This window comes from Ornithodoros turicata, chromosome 4, assembly GCF_037126465.1.
Source record: "Ornithodoros turicata isolate Travis chromosome 4, ASM3712646v1, whole genome shotgun sequence".
Lineage (NCBI taxonomy): Eukaryota > Metazoa > Arthropoda > Arachnida > Ixodida > Argasidae > Ornithodoros > Ornithodoros turicata.
This window is the reverse complement of record NC_088204.1, coordinates 82,669,662-82,684,620: the sequence shown is the minus strand read 5'-3', so window position 1 is coordinate 82,684,620 and position 14,959 is coordinate 82,669,662. Positions and strand designations below refer to the sequence as shown.

At 45.0% G+C, this 14,959-nt stretch overlaps 1 protein-coding gene across 1 annotated transcript; it reads left to right on the top strand.

Annotated features, from left to right (window-relative positions):
* The first annotated feature begins 48 nt into the window (after nt 1-48).
* LOC135392159 (cAMP-dependent protein kinase regulatory subunit-like) lies at nt 49-14,857 on the top strand. Its single transcript, XM_064622854.1, has 11 exons — nt 49-233; nt 5,322-5,495; nt 6,294-6,385; nt 7,404-7,512; nt 7,587-7,685; nt 7,780-7,839; nt 8,651-8,711; nt 9,692-9,813; nt 9,867-9,948; nt 10,736-10,952; nt 13,569-14,857. Exons 1-10 carry the CDS (start codon nt 69-71, stop codon nt 10,906-10,908), a joined length of 1,137 nt encoding a protein of 378 aa, XP_064478924.1. The 5' UTR covers nt 49-68; the 3' UTR covers nt 10,909-10,952; nt 13,569-14,857.
* Nucleotides 14,858-14,959: the final 102 nt, after the last annotated feature.

Below are 14,959 nucleotides of genomic sequence, written 5' to 3'. Positions count from 1 at the left end.
TTCCACGCTAAATAGACACAGACAACGCGCAAGGATACGTCGGAGCGCTGAACGAGGAAGTAGAGAAAATGGCGTCTACGCAGGAAGAGGAACAGAGTCTCAGAGAATGCGAACTTTACGTTCAAAAGCACAATATTCAGAAGCTATTGAAGGATTGCATAGTGCAGCTATGCGTCAGCCGACCGGACAACCCAGTCTCGTTTCTTCGGGACTACTTCGCCCGCCTCGAAAAGGTAATCGACTAGAATAATACGTGTTTGCTCACGAAGTCATCGAGTGTACTAGCGCGCGATGTGGTTTTCAGTGGTGCTTACACGATGATCAGGCACTCCTGCATGTTTAACAGCGGTTTCGTTTATAACATCAGCTGCGTTGTCGTTATTAGCAACGCAGAAATAAGCCGCCTGATCTTTCGATTGGGGAATTGTTAAGCCTACCAAAACAAAAAATATCAGCACTGCCACAAACTGCGACGACTGGTCAGCTGGTTCAAACGGATTGTGTTGTTGAACCATGGGTTGAACGTGAACTGTGAAAGACGTTGCGTTCGTACGAAGGGTGCAACTAGCAACACCTTTATTATTTGAACCATTCATTGCGTGACCCCATGAACTTTACTGCAAAGGATTATAAATAGAAAAAAGAAAGTGTGGATCCATTTTTGTGAAATATGTTTCTGGGGAGCACGGTGTCGGTGGATATTAATAGCGCACGTAATCCCCAAAAATGTGCCGGAATACTTGTGCGCTTTGCGTTGTCCTCTTGGCTTGTTTTATTTTCTGACACACTGGATCTTAGAAGCAGACGACATTTTCGCTGCTGTTTCACGAAAGTGTCGTGGCGCAAATGGCATAAATTAAAAACCCTCGACTGGAATATTTAATGGATCCCCAAAATGTGGCGAAATGCTTCTGCGCTTTGCGTTTCTTTTCTTTTTCTTTCTTTTAATCTTTTGCTTTTCTGGCACTTCGGGGGGGGTCTTTGAAGCAGGCGACATTTTCGCCTATGTTTCTGCCCCGAAAATTTCGTGAACTTGAACTTTGGTATTTTAATGATTCCTCAAAGTCTGTCTTAGCGTTACCTCTTTCAAAACTCAAGCTGTCTCTCACACACATTGGGTCTTAAAAGAAGACACTTTTTATGCAGTTTCTGCTGTGAAAATATCATTGCCTGAACAACATGAAATAAGAACCCTCATTGACTTGAGTATACGAACAAAGTTTAGCACCCTTTCGTAAAGTACCTTTCTTGTAATGATGTGGCAAACAATGTAAAATGGGGTTGTCAAAGGACTCTCCCTCATTTCAAGAAATTATGTTAGAGGATGAGAAGATTTGGTTCTCGAGCATGCCAATCAAAGTCCGATATGATTTCGAGTTCCGAAGTTATTACGAACGGAAAATCTGGCTCTGTGAAAGAGGTGCTGTCGCTCTCTCCCTCAAACCACAGAAAATTTGTTATGTTATCGGAGAAAACTACTCGCATGACTATTTATGTGAAGCTGAAATGTGACGCCACGGTACCTGTCCACTCCTCTGCAGGAATATTGAGCATTGGAAGGCACACTTTTTTTTTTTTTTTTTCAAACTATATATAACAAAAACAATGCTCACAGGAGGCAAGTAAGGTTTTGTGTGCTCAATATTTATTGAACACATGTGGTTATAGGTGGTTTCTCAACCATTTCCAACACCTATAAATTTCATTTCTTGGAACTCCATCATTGTTCCTACGCTTGCATCAAACCATCAAAAAAATCAACCATCAAAGCTTGCAGAGAAATAAAAATGATGCGTATTCTAACAACACACACAGACTGATTGCTTTTGACTTTCTAGGGATTGGTTTGCCATCAAATATCTCCTATAGCACCACAGAACAAGGATCTCAAAGGGACGTCCTTTTGTATTGTTCAAATTCTGAGAAATTCTTAAAGAATAAAGGCAGTCACAATGCCGTTAAACTTTAATTCAGATTTCCATTTCAGAATCTTTCAAAGTGTTTTAGAAAATGCGACCACGTGTTGTTGCAAAGTGGCTTGCATCATTGATTTCTTTTTGATGACACGATTTTATTAATAATGCTGCAGTGCGCACCCCTATCAGGCCTTCGCCATTTAGGCAGGGTCGGCCTGTAATGTTGCTTTCATTCAACGTGACACAAGTATTGTGCAACAAGAACAAATACCTGTAAGTGCCGAGTAGTTTTTGTCCCAGGAAGCTGAGACACATCACTGTCATGAGACGTACAATATGCTTTTGCTTCACGACACGTTTGCCTGCCTTCTCAGGGTTCTTCTTACAGAGGTAACTTGCCAATGTTGTATCGTGGAACTGCAAAAATTTTCGAGGGCAGCAGAGGTCTTCCAGAGGAAAATGTGCCATTCTTCATTTCGTATCGGGTGTTTAATCAAATGCACTAAAGTTCTTTTTACAAACGTCGCAAGTAATGCGCTGGGTTTCAAGTTTTGGGTGGCTGTGCTTTCTGAAATTTGGTGGGGAAGAAATGCCCACTTTATTCGACGTGTGGAAAGTGAAGCTTCTTTTCCAAAAATTTCCAATGGCGTCAGACTCTGTTATGAAAATATGCTGAAAGGAGCCGTATGGTAATGGCGGACTGAATGTGTTCATAATACGAAGGGTTAGATAAGCACATCTGGAACCTAAGTTTGTTGCAGTACATTACCATATACTGGGTATTCCACCTAACGTGATAAAACATCGTATCGAAAAATTACCCCTCCGAACATTTCGGGGTCAACGCTGTTTATCTCGGGGGAGATTTTGGCGTGACTTCTGAGCACTTTTATCAAATTGAATTAGCGAGACATTGAATTTTCCAAATTGAACTCCAAAATTTGCCAAGTCAACCTCACGTTTCTTTCACAGGAACAGGAAGCGCATGTCAGATTTACCCCATTCTACCGCAAAATACGTTCGCTATTACGATGGTTATAGCTAGAGCCTGAAGTTTTTGGGAAATATTTTTTTCTAAATTCGGGGGGTAAAAATCGGGTAAATAAACATGTGCACTAAATTCGTGCGAATTCGGGTGAAAAAAATTTCCATTACGCTAAAATCGGGGAGAAATTGGGCTCAGTTATTCAAACTAACTGTAGCGGTTTGGTACAAATGGTGATGTAACTGCATTTTTCTGCCAAACAAGTAAGTTGGTGCATTCCTACAGACATCCCAGAGAGGGCAATTTTCCTGGTAAAAATCGGGTTTCACCCTAAAGAGGCAACCTTCAATTCGGGGAAGAATCGGGTAAAACCCTAAAACTTCAGGCTCTAGTTATAGCCAGAAAAAAAAACTGCAAAAACACATTCGAGGCACGCAAATTGCTGGCTGCACTCAGATCTCTGAAAGAAGCGATGTGAGGAGGCCACGTACAGCTTGGGACAAAAGGTTACAGAACACCTGGGTGTCGAATTTCTCCATTGGAGTGACACCTTAGGAGAAAACAGAAGCACGTACACATACTATGGGACGGACAGAGTACCCGTTCCTTATTCGGCGACTTCCTGATACCTGCCAGGGGGCCGCTCCGAGATGAAGGAATACCGCAGTGCCTGCCCCTTTCACTTTTCCTTTTTTAAGCTTCTGCTGATAACAGCAGCATGGTTGCAACACAAAGTTGTCTGAAATAAGAGTGAGAGGGAAACAGGGAGGGGCGGGAGACCATTTTTGTTCCGCCCCATCTTGCATTGACTCGACCGCAAACTGAGCTCTGCCAACAATTTCCGTGCCTCGAAAACGACGGTCTTCGCAATTTCTTTAATTTTTTTTTGTGCCATTACCAAAGTGATAGGGAATGTATTTTGCGATGCAATGGAGTAAATCAGACATGCTCTTTCTGTTTCTCTCATCTTGAAGCGGCAACGAGGACACGGACAGATAGATGAACGGGAGCACTGCTTTTAATGCAAGTACTCCTGTTCGTTTGTCTGTCTGTCTGTGTGTTGTCCTCGTTGCTGCTTCAAGATGAGTCTACCTTGCCAACTACCACACTTCACGATTTTACTTTTTGTTTCAGCAAATAAAAAAATGTGAGGTTGACTCGGCAAATTTCAATATCAATTTCTCGCGAAGTAAATTTGATGAAAGTGCTCGGAAGTAACGGTAAAATCTCTCCCCGAGATAAATAGCATTGACCCCATAATGTCCGGACAAGTAGATTTTTTAATAAGACTTTTTATGACGTTAGGTGAGACACCCTGTATACATACTGAAGGACTCGCGCGAGAGGACTTTTTTTTTTTTTTTTCGCATCACTTCCCAACTCTGGATTCTTGACAGGACACGACATCGTTAGTACCATGTCCTGAAAGCAGCCACTGGAATTTTTTTTGTTACAGGAAGGCCTGTGTCCTTTCCAGAGCCCCACTAATCACGAACAACGTCATGGAACCTTACTAATTCTGTCACACACGGTCTGATGCCCTTGTGCACTCCAAAAGAGCCGCTTTGCTTCCGTCAAAATTGGTTTTGCCGTTCATCCCAACCATTCTTGACCCTTGGCTTCTAAACGAAGATGAAGTTCATGAAGGGCTCCTCTCATGGGGATTTGCCACTGATTCCATTACCTGCAGCAGTCCTGGGTAGTAACTAGCTTATAACCAAATAACTAGTTACTTTTTGCAGTAACTAGTTACTAATTTAAAACGAAGTTAAGCAACTTAAAAACAAAGTAACTGTAAAATGTGACCAACTAAATTACTCGGGTATGGCAATATTTTCTTGGTGTCAATTTCCTAGCGTCGTTTTGTCGAGGCTTCGAGTATACTGCCATTTTTCCCGACCAAGAATTCCACGAATTTTCCCATCTCATACGCAGCCCTGGCGAAGGATGAACTCTCGCCGTGCCGTTAGAGCCCGCGGGAAATTCCCCGTCTATAACACGGTATAACTGTGCTCGGATGGTGCAAGCTCAAAAACAACGCTTGTGGGGGTTCCATTTTTCGGCTTTTTTCTTCTCTCTCTTAAAAGGTAACTGTAAAGTAACTAGCTACTTTAATGTGGTAACTGTAGCTGTAAGAAGCTATGTTTCAAAATGATTAACTGTAACTCAGTCGCTATATTTGCAGGTTAACTGAAACGTAGTTACTTTTTTTGAGTAATCTACCTGCAGTGTGTCTAGAACAACAGTTCCCGCAACAAAGTTGGGTTCATCTCTTATTCGTCCACATTTGGTGTCCTCTACTTCGTGTTCGCCCGTCCCTTCTCGCGGCAGTTATCGGTGGTTTTCGGTAAATGCCGAGAAGACTGGTCATAACTGAGTCCACTCTTTCACTAAAGTAATACTGAAATAAACTTGTCCAGGAAGCTGCCATGAAAGCGAAACAGCAGCAGCTGGCACCAATGGCAGCCACACCTCCGGGAGAGGAGAAAGAGGACGAACTGTCACCCTTGCCCGTTCCGCCGCAGAGGAACCGGCGTGGAGCAGTCAGTGCAGAGACCTACTCGGAGGAAGATGCCACTTCCTATGTCAAGAAGGTACGTTCTTGCACATAAAGGGTGCCCCAACATAAGAATTCTCTGAGGAGACTTCCACACCCCAGCTTTGACGCAACGATGAAACAAAATTTAATGCGGCGTTCGATTTTTGACGATGCTCGAAGAGGCATCGAAACGTCGCATTAAATTTTGTTTCATCGTTGCGTCGTCCCCTGGCTTCTGGTCCATCTTCATAAGAGTACTATGTTTCCGTTGAAATTAGGGTAAATGACGCTGCGCTTGCTAGGGTTTTAGGATTGAAACGAATGCTTTCTCTCTCATTGCGCAAAATATTTGGATGAAATTTGCAGCCGAGCATTTTATAGTTACCGCTTTCACTGCCGTGATATCTGTTAATAACTTCCATTTTCTGTTCTGTCATGCAATCGATTGGAAAGCTGATTACTGTTTTACCTTATCTCAAAATGTTCCTCAATCATCTCAATTTCGGTTGCTCACCCTCGTGATGTCGGTCAAGATGCGCTAGCTCAATTTTATTACTATTTCTTTTGCTGCTGTATTGGCTACTGTCTTCAACCTTGAGTTAGCATTCCTGATAGCTCAAAAACATCGTGGCTAATGATGGTGATGGAAGTGTTTTTAACTTTCCATATTTTTAAGGGAACAAATGTGGCAGCTAAAATTTTGCAGCGCACTACGGGGCACCTAGGACAGTTTTGGCATCTGCCTTATCATGGATGAATCTTAGTCTTGTCCCAAGCTATTTCTTTTGGTATTCCGCATATTTGTTGGTTTTGTTTAAGGTACTCTATCTTGTTTCACACGATTGTGACATAGATGGTCCCGAAAGATTACAAGACAATGGCAGCACTATCCAAGGCCATCGAAAAAAATGTGCTCTTCTCACACTTAGACGACAATGAAAGAAGGTGAGTAGTTTGCTCAGCTCTAAAATTCTCTCCTAGTAGTAGTAGTAGTAGTTTGTGGGTTCATCGACCACACTTAGCGACGGGGTGTCAAACCACACGCAAAAAGCTACGTCATGTTTACCAAACTGTTTCAAAAATTTCGACCCAACTGTATTAGAATGGAACCCTGTAGCATCCAACAGTGCTAGTGTTCAACTTAATGACAACGTTTAAATGTATTTAAATGCATAGTTATCCCATCATTACCAGATACATGTTCTATTGACAAGCGATTTTTGTGGTGTCAGATGTCTTTGTCATATCTTATCTTTACCATATATATGAGGTGCAGACACCAGAAGTAATTAGAAAGGAGTGTTTTGTTAAGAGTTGCCTTCTTGAGGACCTAGGTCCTGAAGGAAATGGAGCTTCTGGCATAATGAAGACATCGTTGCTCAGTTCCCGTGGTGACTAAACGCGTATATGCAGCGGAATCGCAATTATACAATTGCGAAATTTTCTGAGCCGGGGCTCGTTTCAGGATAGTATGAATACCTTTCTGGGTCCCTACGAATAATACAAATAGGTGTGAATCATGGGCGTCACGCGTACTTGCGCCAAAAACAGCACTCCACGAATCAGCCGTCTTGTCTCAGGGTGCACCGTCGCTGCCTAAGCACCAACAGGCAGTGCGGGCAATGCAAGCCCGATCAGTTGCCATGCCAACAAAGGATGGCTGAGGAGAGAGACAGAATAGAAGCACAGCAAAAACGGGCACAGGTTAGGGATGGCGTAAATGGTGTTTTGGGAACTTTGCTTTCGTTGTATCGAGATGCCAGCTGAAAACTCTTTCTTTCTAGCGAGGTTTAACACGCATCATTCCCCGTGCCAGTCCGACGGGGAATGTCAATTATTTCATTGTAACGAGGTTCTGCTGTATCAATTAATACCCTTTCTTATTACTATCCCCCGTTGTTCTTTTTTTACCCATCTCTTCTCGTACATTTCTACGCTTTTCGTTACATTTTTTCACCATCAGCGACATCTTTGACGCCATGTTTCCTGTGCTTCACCGAGCGGCTGAAGTTATCATCCAACAGGGTGACGAAGGCGACAACTTCTATGTGATCGATCAGGGTGAAGTAGATGTGGGTTTCCCAATCTCCTTCCTCTCTACTACTGTCGCGCTGAACCCCAACTTGACCCGCTTGTATCTTCGAAGGTTTACGTCAATGGACAGCTCGTGACGACGATTGGAGATAATGGCAGCTTTGGAGAGCTGGCGCTCATCTATGGGACTCCCCGCGCCGCAACAGTTAAGGTACGACATTTCTACTTTTAAATGGCTTAGGATAGATTGGCTGGGACGTATTTTATCGAAGTTATCGCGAGTTGATTTTCTTTGTCTTCTGCAGGCCAAGACAGATGTCAAGCTGTGGGCAATTGATCGGGATACTTACAGACGGATTCTTATGGTACATCCCCCACTTCCTGCGCTACTGTGATACACGTGTCTTTGCATTGCTGTTGTTGATCAGGAGTGAGCAGTTGAATCTGCTGCGGAACAGCAAAAATTTGGCACGCGGGGATGGAATCCAAATGCAGCGGCAAAAAAGCAATCCCACTCGGGTCAAGGGTGTGTCGGGATGAAAGTTATGTGGCCAAGTAGCAGGAAGCACCAAAGCCAGTGGATTCCTAAGATGACAAACTGTTGACGGTGCTTGTTTTGAATTCTGGCCAAATCCGAGTTCTCTCGGTGGAGTGAGCTTATGCAAGATGACTGGCAAAACATCCTAAACTAATCCAGATTGACCAGCATGCAAACGTGCATTTTCTGCTTCAGAACAAAGACAGCTCCTCAATGTCGGCCAGTGTACTCTGCCATTAATTAAGGAGCAACCACCAAAGGCATTTTTCCTCAACAGTGTCTCGGCACTGCGCAAGAAATCTTACGCGCGGGATCGTGGTGTGGTTCCTAGCCGTTTGCTGCGCCGTCATTAAAAAATTAGCTCATCTCATCCGCTATTGAAAACTTGTCAGCTACGATACACGCTCCATCTGAGCGAGATGGCGTCGGAGGCCACCCCCATTGATGGCGTTGCGGATTGATGTAAACCTCTTCCATTTTTGGACGGGCTTCTCGAAAGAAGCCATTCTAGTGCATCTGCAAATCAAACATCTCCAGTGCACACTACAAATCAGCTGCTCACATTGTTCATGCATAAAAACAGAGAATACTACGTATGACTCCTTCTGCCTCACCAAAAATGTGCACTTCCATTACAGGGCAGCACCATCCGCAAGAGGAAAATGTATGAAGAATTTCTCAGCAAGGTCTCAATCCTTGGTAAGCTGAAGAGCAGGACACTGCACGGGCAAGCAGGAAAGCAGGCCTGGTTTGAGGCTTCACCGTTGATTGTCCTCTGGGTCACCAAAATGCAGTTGAAATCTGAAAATCGCAGTCAAGTGCCACGACGATACGCTGCAAATCGCGAGTGCCGATCAGTTGAGTGTGGAGTTTGGTTGAGCGGCGACACTGCAGCAACGTTGCTGCAACGTTGCTGCGAGGAAGAGTTCGCTAATACGACAAGCTCAGAGGCTGGAAAGTAGGGCAAGGGTCATGAATGAGGCACAGTTTTCCTACCGTAGGAAAATAACTGGTTCTCTTAAACAGTAAGAAGAAACATGTATACAGTAGCGGACTGATTTTTAGGACGCTGATTATTAGGATTCCCACGGGGAACCGTGGACCTTCGCCGTAGGATTAATACGTTTTAGTACCATTTTTCCAGTGAGGTTGGAGCCCAAAGGTTTGATTTTCTGGACTAAAATGCTTGCGGACAAGCACCAATAGGCCTATTTTGCTACAAAACTACAACGAAGACTTCGAAACCGCCTTTTTGGAGTGTGCGCTCGGATTGGATTGGTCATTGGAATCCTAGGCGAAACTGCAGTAAAACTTCCTAACCGTGCCCCTAGGTGACGCCTAGGTCACAGTCAGGTTCAGAAAATCGATTGGCTACTGTATTTGTGTCCTGTTTGTTTGAATTCAATAAATTATCAGCTTTATAAGTGATGTGTATCACAACGTAGGAGCAGGCACAGAGTTCCCTTTTGTTTTCATCAGTGAATTCGCTGGAACTAGTCTGTGAAAACCTGGAAAAAGTCCCAGAAATTTGAAGGCTACAATTTGGTACACAGCCTGAAACTGTCCGGCTCGGCAATGGTGGCTCAGTAAGACTTTGTGACGGGTCCGATAAATCTAGGCTCGTGAAGTGCTCTGGTGAAGAAAGAGATCTACGATGGCGATCTTGAACCATTCCGCAGAGAGCCTGGATAAGTGGGAGCGGTTGACCGTGGCGGATGCGCTTGAACCGGTCACCTTCAACGACGGTGATGTCATAGTGGAACAGGGGATGCCCGGAGACGACTTCTTCATCATCGAGGAGGTATGGCCACTTTGTGGTTAACAACTAGCATTTGATGCGACGGTTCATCGTAGGGTGCAGCGTCCGTGTTGCAGCGACGCTCGGAAGGAGAACCACAAGAGGAGGTCGGAAGGCTGGGACCCTCGGATTACTTTGGTGAGATGTTGCTATGAGCGCTGGGAGAAACTTGTCTGCCAGAAAATCCGCTGGCAATATAATAAATAGGGTCGGAGTTTTTCGCGTTACCTAAATGCCTTTACCAGATTCGGAAGGGAAAAATCAGGTGCTACTCTACATTCGGGTGTTATGGGGTTATTGTTGCTTTGCGTCCAGCAAGCCGCTCACAGCTGCAAGTGTGTGTGTTGGTCAAACATATACGGGATGTTGGTACGGGATACGGGATGTTGGTCAAACATATACGGGATGTTTGCTCCAACGTGTCCAGAAATTATATTTAAAGCGAGCGATAAAAGAGGAACGAGCTCTACATTTCAGCTCCTTGACTAAGAAACAGGTGCTACTATAGTGAAGCAGTACCTGTTTCTTACTCAAGTAGCAGAAAAGTACCACTTGCTTTTCTTTTATCGCTCGCTTTAAATATACTTTCGGGACACGTTAGAGCAAACACCCCGTATATGTACTTCGCGCACATGCAACACACGTTGAACATCAAATGTGCTTCACATACTTTATTGCTGTACTGAAACAATATTTACGTCGGATAGATACGCGTAAAAATTGCTACTAAGTAGTGGACACGATACTGGGTACAACCCGATATGTGATTAGAATTTGGGAAGGAATCGTTTTTTGCCCGAAATGGTCCTAAATTGATCCGGGATGGAATAATCGGGGGGCAAACGGGTTTAACCCGAAAAAGTCAGACCCTAATAATAAAGTAGCAGATGTAGTTGATCCATATCTTCTGTTGCTGATGTTTCAGGTGAGATAGCACTGCTGCTGGACCGTCCGCGAGCGGCAACAGTGGTGTCGCGAGGTCCCCTCAAGTGTGTCAAGCTGGACCGGTCACGCTTTGAGCGTGTCCTGGGACCGTGTGCGGAGATTCTCAAGCGCAACATGACCCACTACAACAGCCTCATCTCTCTCTCCGTCTAGATGTTCTCCTCTTCCTGCGTTTCCCCGTCTGCTCTGGCCGGCCGGTCAGTCGCTTTCCACTAATCAAGTAACCCAAACTTATTACGTTGTTGTTTAGCGTAACGAGATAGTCTTTGAGCAGTGGTTCCCAAACTTGGTTGCAGCGGCCCATAAATATATAGATGACCCCGTTGCAGCCCTCTGGTTTCCCCTCGCTGGAAGTCTTCTGACCTCGGCGCATGAATGTTAGCCAAAACGATACACTGACATCTTACTGACATTCAGAGCGAGTTCTCTGGGCACGCTAAACGGTTTTCTTGGGCTTTTGGCGTACGCTGTAATCCGAGAAGACGCCACTGTGTGGTGCACCGTGAAGGCGGGGCGTTCGTGTATGCCGCGATAGATGCAGATGCTGCGGCCTCTAGTGGGAGTGGGTGGACATCATGACATAGATTTTGGCCCTCGTGCACACACGAAAGCGAGGCTGTGTGATGCATCAAAAGCGTCGTGTACCTTCACATGCAAGCGCATTTATGAGAAACCTCCAGGTCTGCTGCTGCGGGTGGGCTTCCTGGTAACGCAGAATAGCGGGCACGGTGTGACATTTTTCAAATTATAATTTGCGCGCCGCTTCGCGACCCACAGTTTCGGAATGACTGTCTTAGGGAGTGTCTCACTGGTGTCTGGTTCAGTGTTCTATGGTAGAAACCTTGCGATACAGTCGCCAGTCGATTTTTTTTTTACTTCTAGGAGTCACAAAATCAGACCGAATTTGTAGTGAATGGCATAAGTTCACTTTATTTCAAAAGCCTTCGCTCAGAACAATCAAAGTGGCTTAGAATAAGTATCTATACATGTCCACTTTGCAGTGCGTATGTGCAGCAATGTATCGCTGCGAATACCATTTCTGCGAATCAGCTAGTGTGGCACTATCCTTGTACACGTTCATCAGTGTAGTCACCACAGCAAGGATTGCCACTGTGGACAGCGGTGCATGAACAACATCCTTATGACTGCCGTCGTTTCTACCCCCTTTTTTTATGTTGTCGGTGCCGAAGACTACGACGACGTCGCGTTAGTCACAATCTTCGATGAATTGGCATCTTCGCCTCTACTAAACACCTTATCGCATCAACATCATCAACATCCTTACGTGAAGTTGAGGGCGAAGTTTCAGTTTTTCCGACACTCGAAAGATATTTGTAGTCAAAGACACGCGTACTGAAAGATTAGCTCTTCCAGCATGTCTCGAGCGAAGCGTTGTTTTGGCCACGCGCAAACGATGACGGGGATGGCCTCCATTTCGAAACGCACTGCGAAATATTGAGCGTGGGAGCACATTGCACTTCTGGCACTCGTGCGACCGTCCAAGAAACCATGCAGGTTGGAAGCAAGATGAGTACGAATAATCGGGCACGTCTTCCGAGGAACGGTCCGAATTATGGGTAGGGCCTGACTTTTTCGGGTTTTATTTTTGGCCAAATTCGGGGGGTAAATATCGGGCGATATTTTTCATTGGAAAATTCGGGTGTATTCGGGTTAAATCCCGTTATGGCATATTCTGTCGTCAGGAATTCGGGTGTATTCAGGTGATTTTTTATTGTTTAATAAAAATTTGTCTTAACGTGCAACTAATGTTTAGCGATGTTATCAAACTTTATTTTAATGCACGCTTATGAGTGTGCCACGCGACCCGGATGTTTTCGGGTCGATTCGGGTTAAACCCGAATTTTACAGGTTTCGTTCAGGGGGTAAATATCGGGCGGATACGGGTTTAACCCTAAAAAGTCAGGCCCTAAATGGGGCATGGAAATACCTTAGTTCTATGGGGCGCTTGATGATGCCAGCAGTTTTGTCCGGAAAATTGGAAAGTACGGATATTTGGAGTCTCTGCTATTGTGGTAACTGGGGCCCGGGACTCCATGCACAAAAATATTTCTAAAATATGCGTAAGTTACGTAAGAATATTATAATGCCGGGAATGTTTCTCCGGAAGCTTTTCCATACCTTGGAACTGTGTAGATACCTAAATTGTCTAAAAAAACGCTCTACGAATGAAAATACACATTCTTTATTGGCAGTTGGGGTATTCCTCATTGTTCATTGCAGTATGCCATCATAACCATCCTCAGGTTCTAAGAAATGCACACACACATACACGTGTGCATTTTTACCAACAGACTATTATGAACCTCCTGTTTTGCCAGTTAAGAAAGCCACGTAGCGCGAAAATGTGCACTATGTCGCTGGATATGTTATTCCGACAAATTAGCTAACTACCGAGCTCATCTACGCCATGTGCAGGGCGTTCACAGACTGCGATACTTTTATTTCCTTATTTCTATTAAGCACTACTTGCTGACTACTTGTCCCGCGTTCTGTTTCCAGAAGTTGCTTCTTGGTCAGTGGCGGATCGAGGGGGGAGGGGACTATTGCCACCCTGGTAATTAGATAATATATTACCGCACATTTCTCGGCATGCCGAATTTTGCGAGGTGGACCGGATGTTTTCAACCGTACCCCTCGCAGGTTTTTCCGGCATGCCGAGGAGTGCACCGTAATACTGTAGTCATTTACCAGTTTAAGCTACGCATCTCTGTTATGTGCCGTTGATGCATAGTCTCCGGAACTGTAAGACAGAGGGCGTCACGTAATGTGTGCTCCCGTTATCTCTCCTACAGAGTCGTCATACGGCACGGTGGCGCCCTCGTGCCTTTCATCACCAGATTCTTCGAGAGAAGTTCTCCCACAGTTGGGAGACGAAGAGACGCTAAGGGTCGTGTGGATCTCTCGACCGGCCAGAGCAGGACGACCAGTGTATATGGGTTATGTCTCGTCTGTCAGTTTGTACATACCTTTCAGGAGCCGCCCTCTGTTCCCAGAAAAAATGAGTTCCTTTCTTTTCTTTTTTCTTTTTTTTTTTTGGCAAAGGTGTTTCTCGCTATTTCTTTTCATTTCCCCAGCATGTTTTCTTGAAACCCCCCGAGCGATGTAGTCGTCCCGTCACTGTGTAGCATTTGTCTCGGCAAGTGGAGATGTCCTGCCGACAGGAAAAGAAACTGAGCTCAAAACCAAACGCCTTTTGTCAAAAAAATCTTGCCCTCTAGCTCTTTGTAGGTTCCTCTAGTCATAAAAGGAAGAGAATTGCAGCGTAAAATGGGCCGGGCACAAGGACCAGGTGGTGTCTACTTTCGTTTCCCGCTCGTCGTCATAATTACTTCGATACGTGCCTGCCCGTCTTTCCACAACTTACTGGTCAGCTTAAAGGCCAACTTGTCACGCTTTTGCTAGGCACTGCTCTGGAAGATATTTGCGTATTAAGCGTTTTCCTTCGCCTTCGGTTTTATGTAATCATATTGCAAACTGCAATCGCGGCCTGCGTTCCGTCGATTGAAGCAAGGGCCGCACGGGGGTGCAGGATACGAAATTGTCGTTCGCTGACGGACACGAAGAGCACACTTCGTTCCCGCTCGTAGTAGCCAAGTTTGTGTACGCGCAGTTTTAGCTTCCAGCATTAGTAAATGCATCATTGTTAATTGGCGAGCAGATTGCTCTCTGCACAGGGTCGCAATTAATCTCTGCCAGTAGGAGAGAGAGAGAGGTTGTAGCACGGCGTTAACGAAGCACCATTTCGGGTTTTATGTTTGTGTGTGCCGTACGAAGCTGTAGCCGCCATTGTTGGTGCCCCATAGTTGCGAGTTTGTAACGTCTTTTGTACGTCGTGGTGCGAAGAAGGCGGAGAAGAAAACTTTGCGTATTGTAGCACTTCGAGGTGAGAAAAGGAAAAGAAAGAATCCCCCTCCTCGACTTGGTACCGTCATCCCCCCATTGGGCAGGTTTTATGGGTTTACGGTGTCATTCCCCTCCCCCTTAGCCAAAGTGGAGAAATGCTAGGGGTATTTGTATGCCTTTATGTTCTGTTGTTGTCAATAGACTGCAAAAATCGCATTAATAAAAGGGTTTAAATGTAGCAAGTTTCATTACTTGTGTTGGCTACCTGGTGGTGGTGGTGGTGCTCATTGAGTCTCGGGCCCAGCTTGGCTCGGGATGTCAGTCTTCTATTTTTTGCACC

Coding starts and splice junctions, on each gene's coding strand:
- LOC135392159 (XM_064622854.1), top strand. CDS start 69: ATGGCGTCTACGCAGGAAGAGGAACAGAGTCTCAGAGAATGCGAACTT. Junction 7,686..7,779: donor CCCGCGCCGCAACAGTTAAG/GTACGACATTTC, acceptor TGTCTTCTGCAG/GCCAAGACAGATGTCAAGCT. Junction 8,712..9,691: donor CAGCAAGGTCTCAATCCTTG/GTAAGCTGAAGA, acceptor ACCATTCCGCAG/AGAGCCTGGATAAGTGGGAG.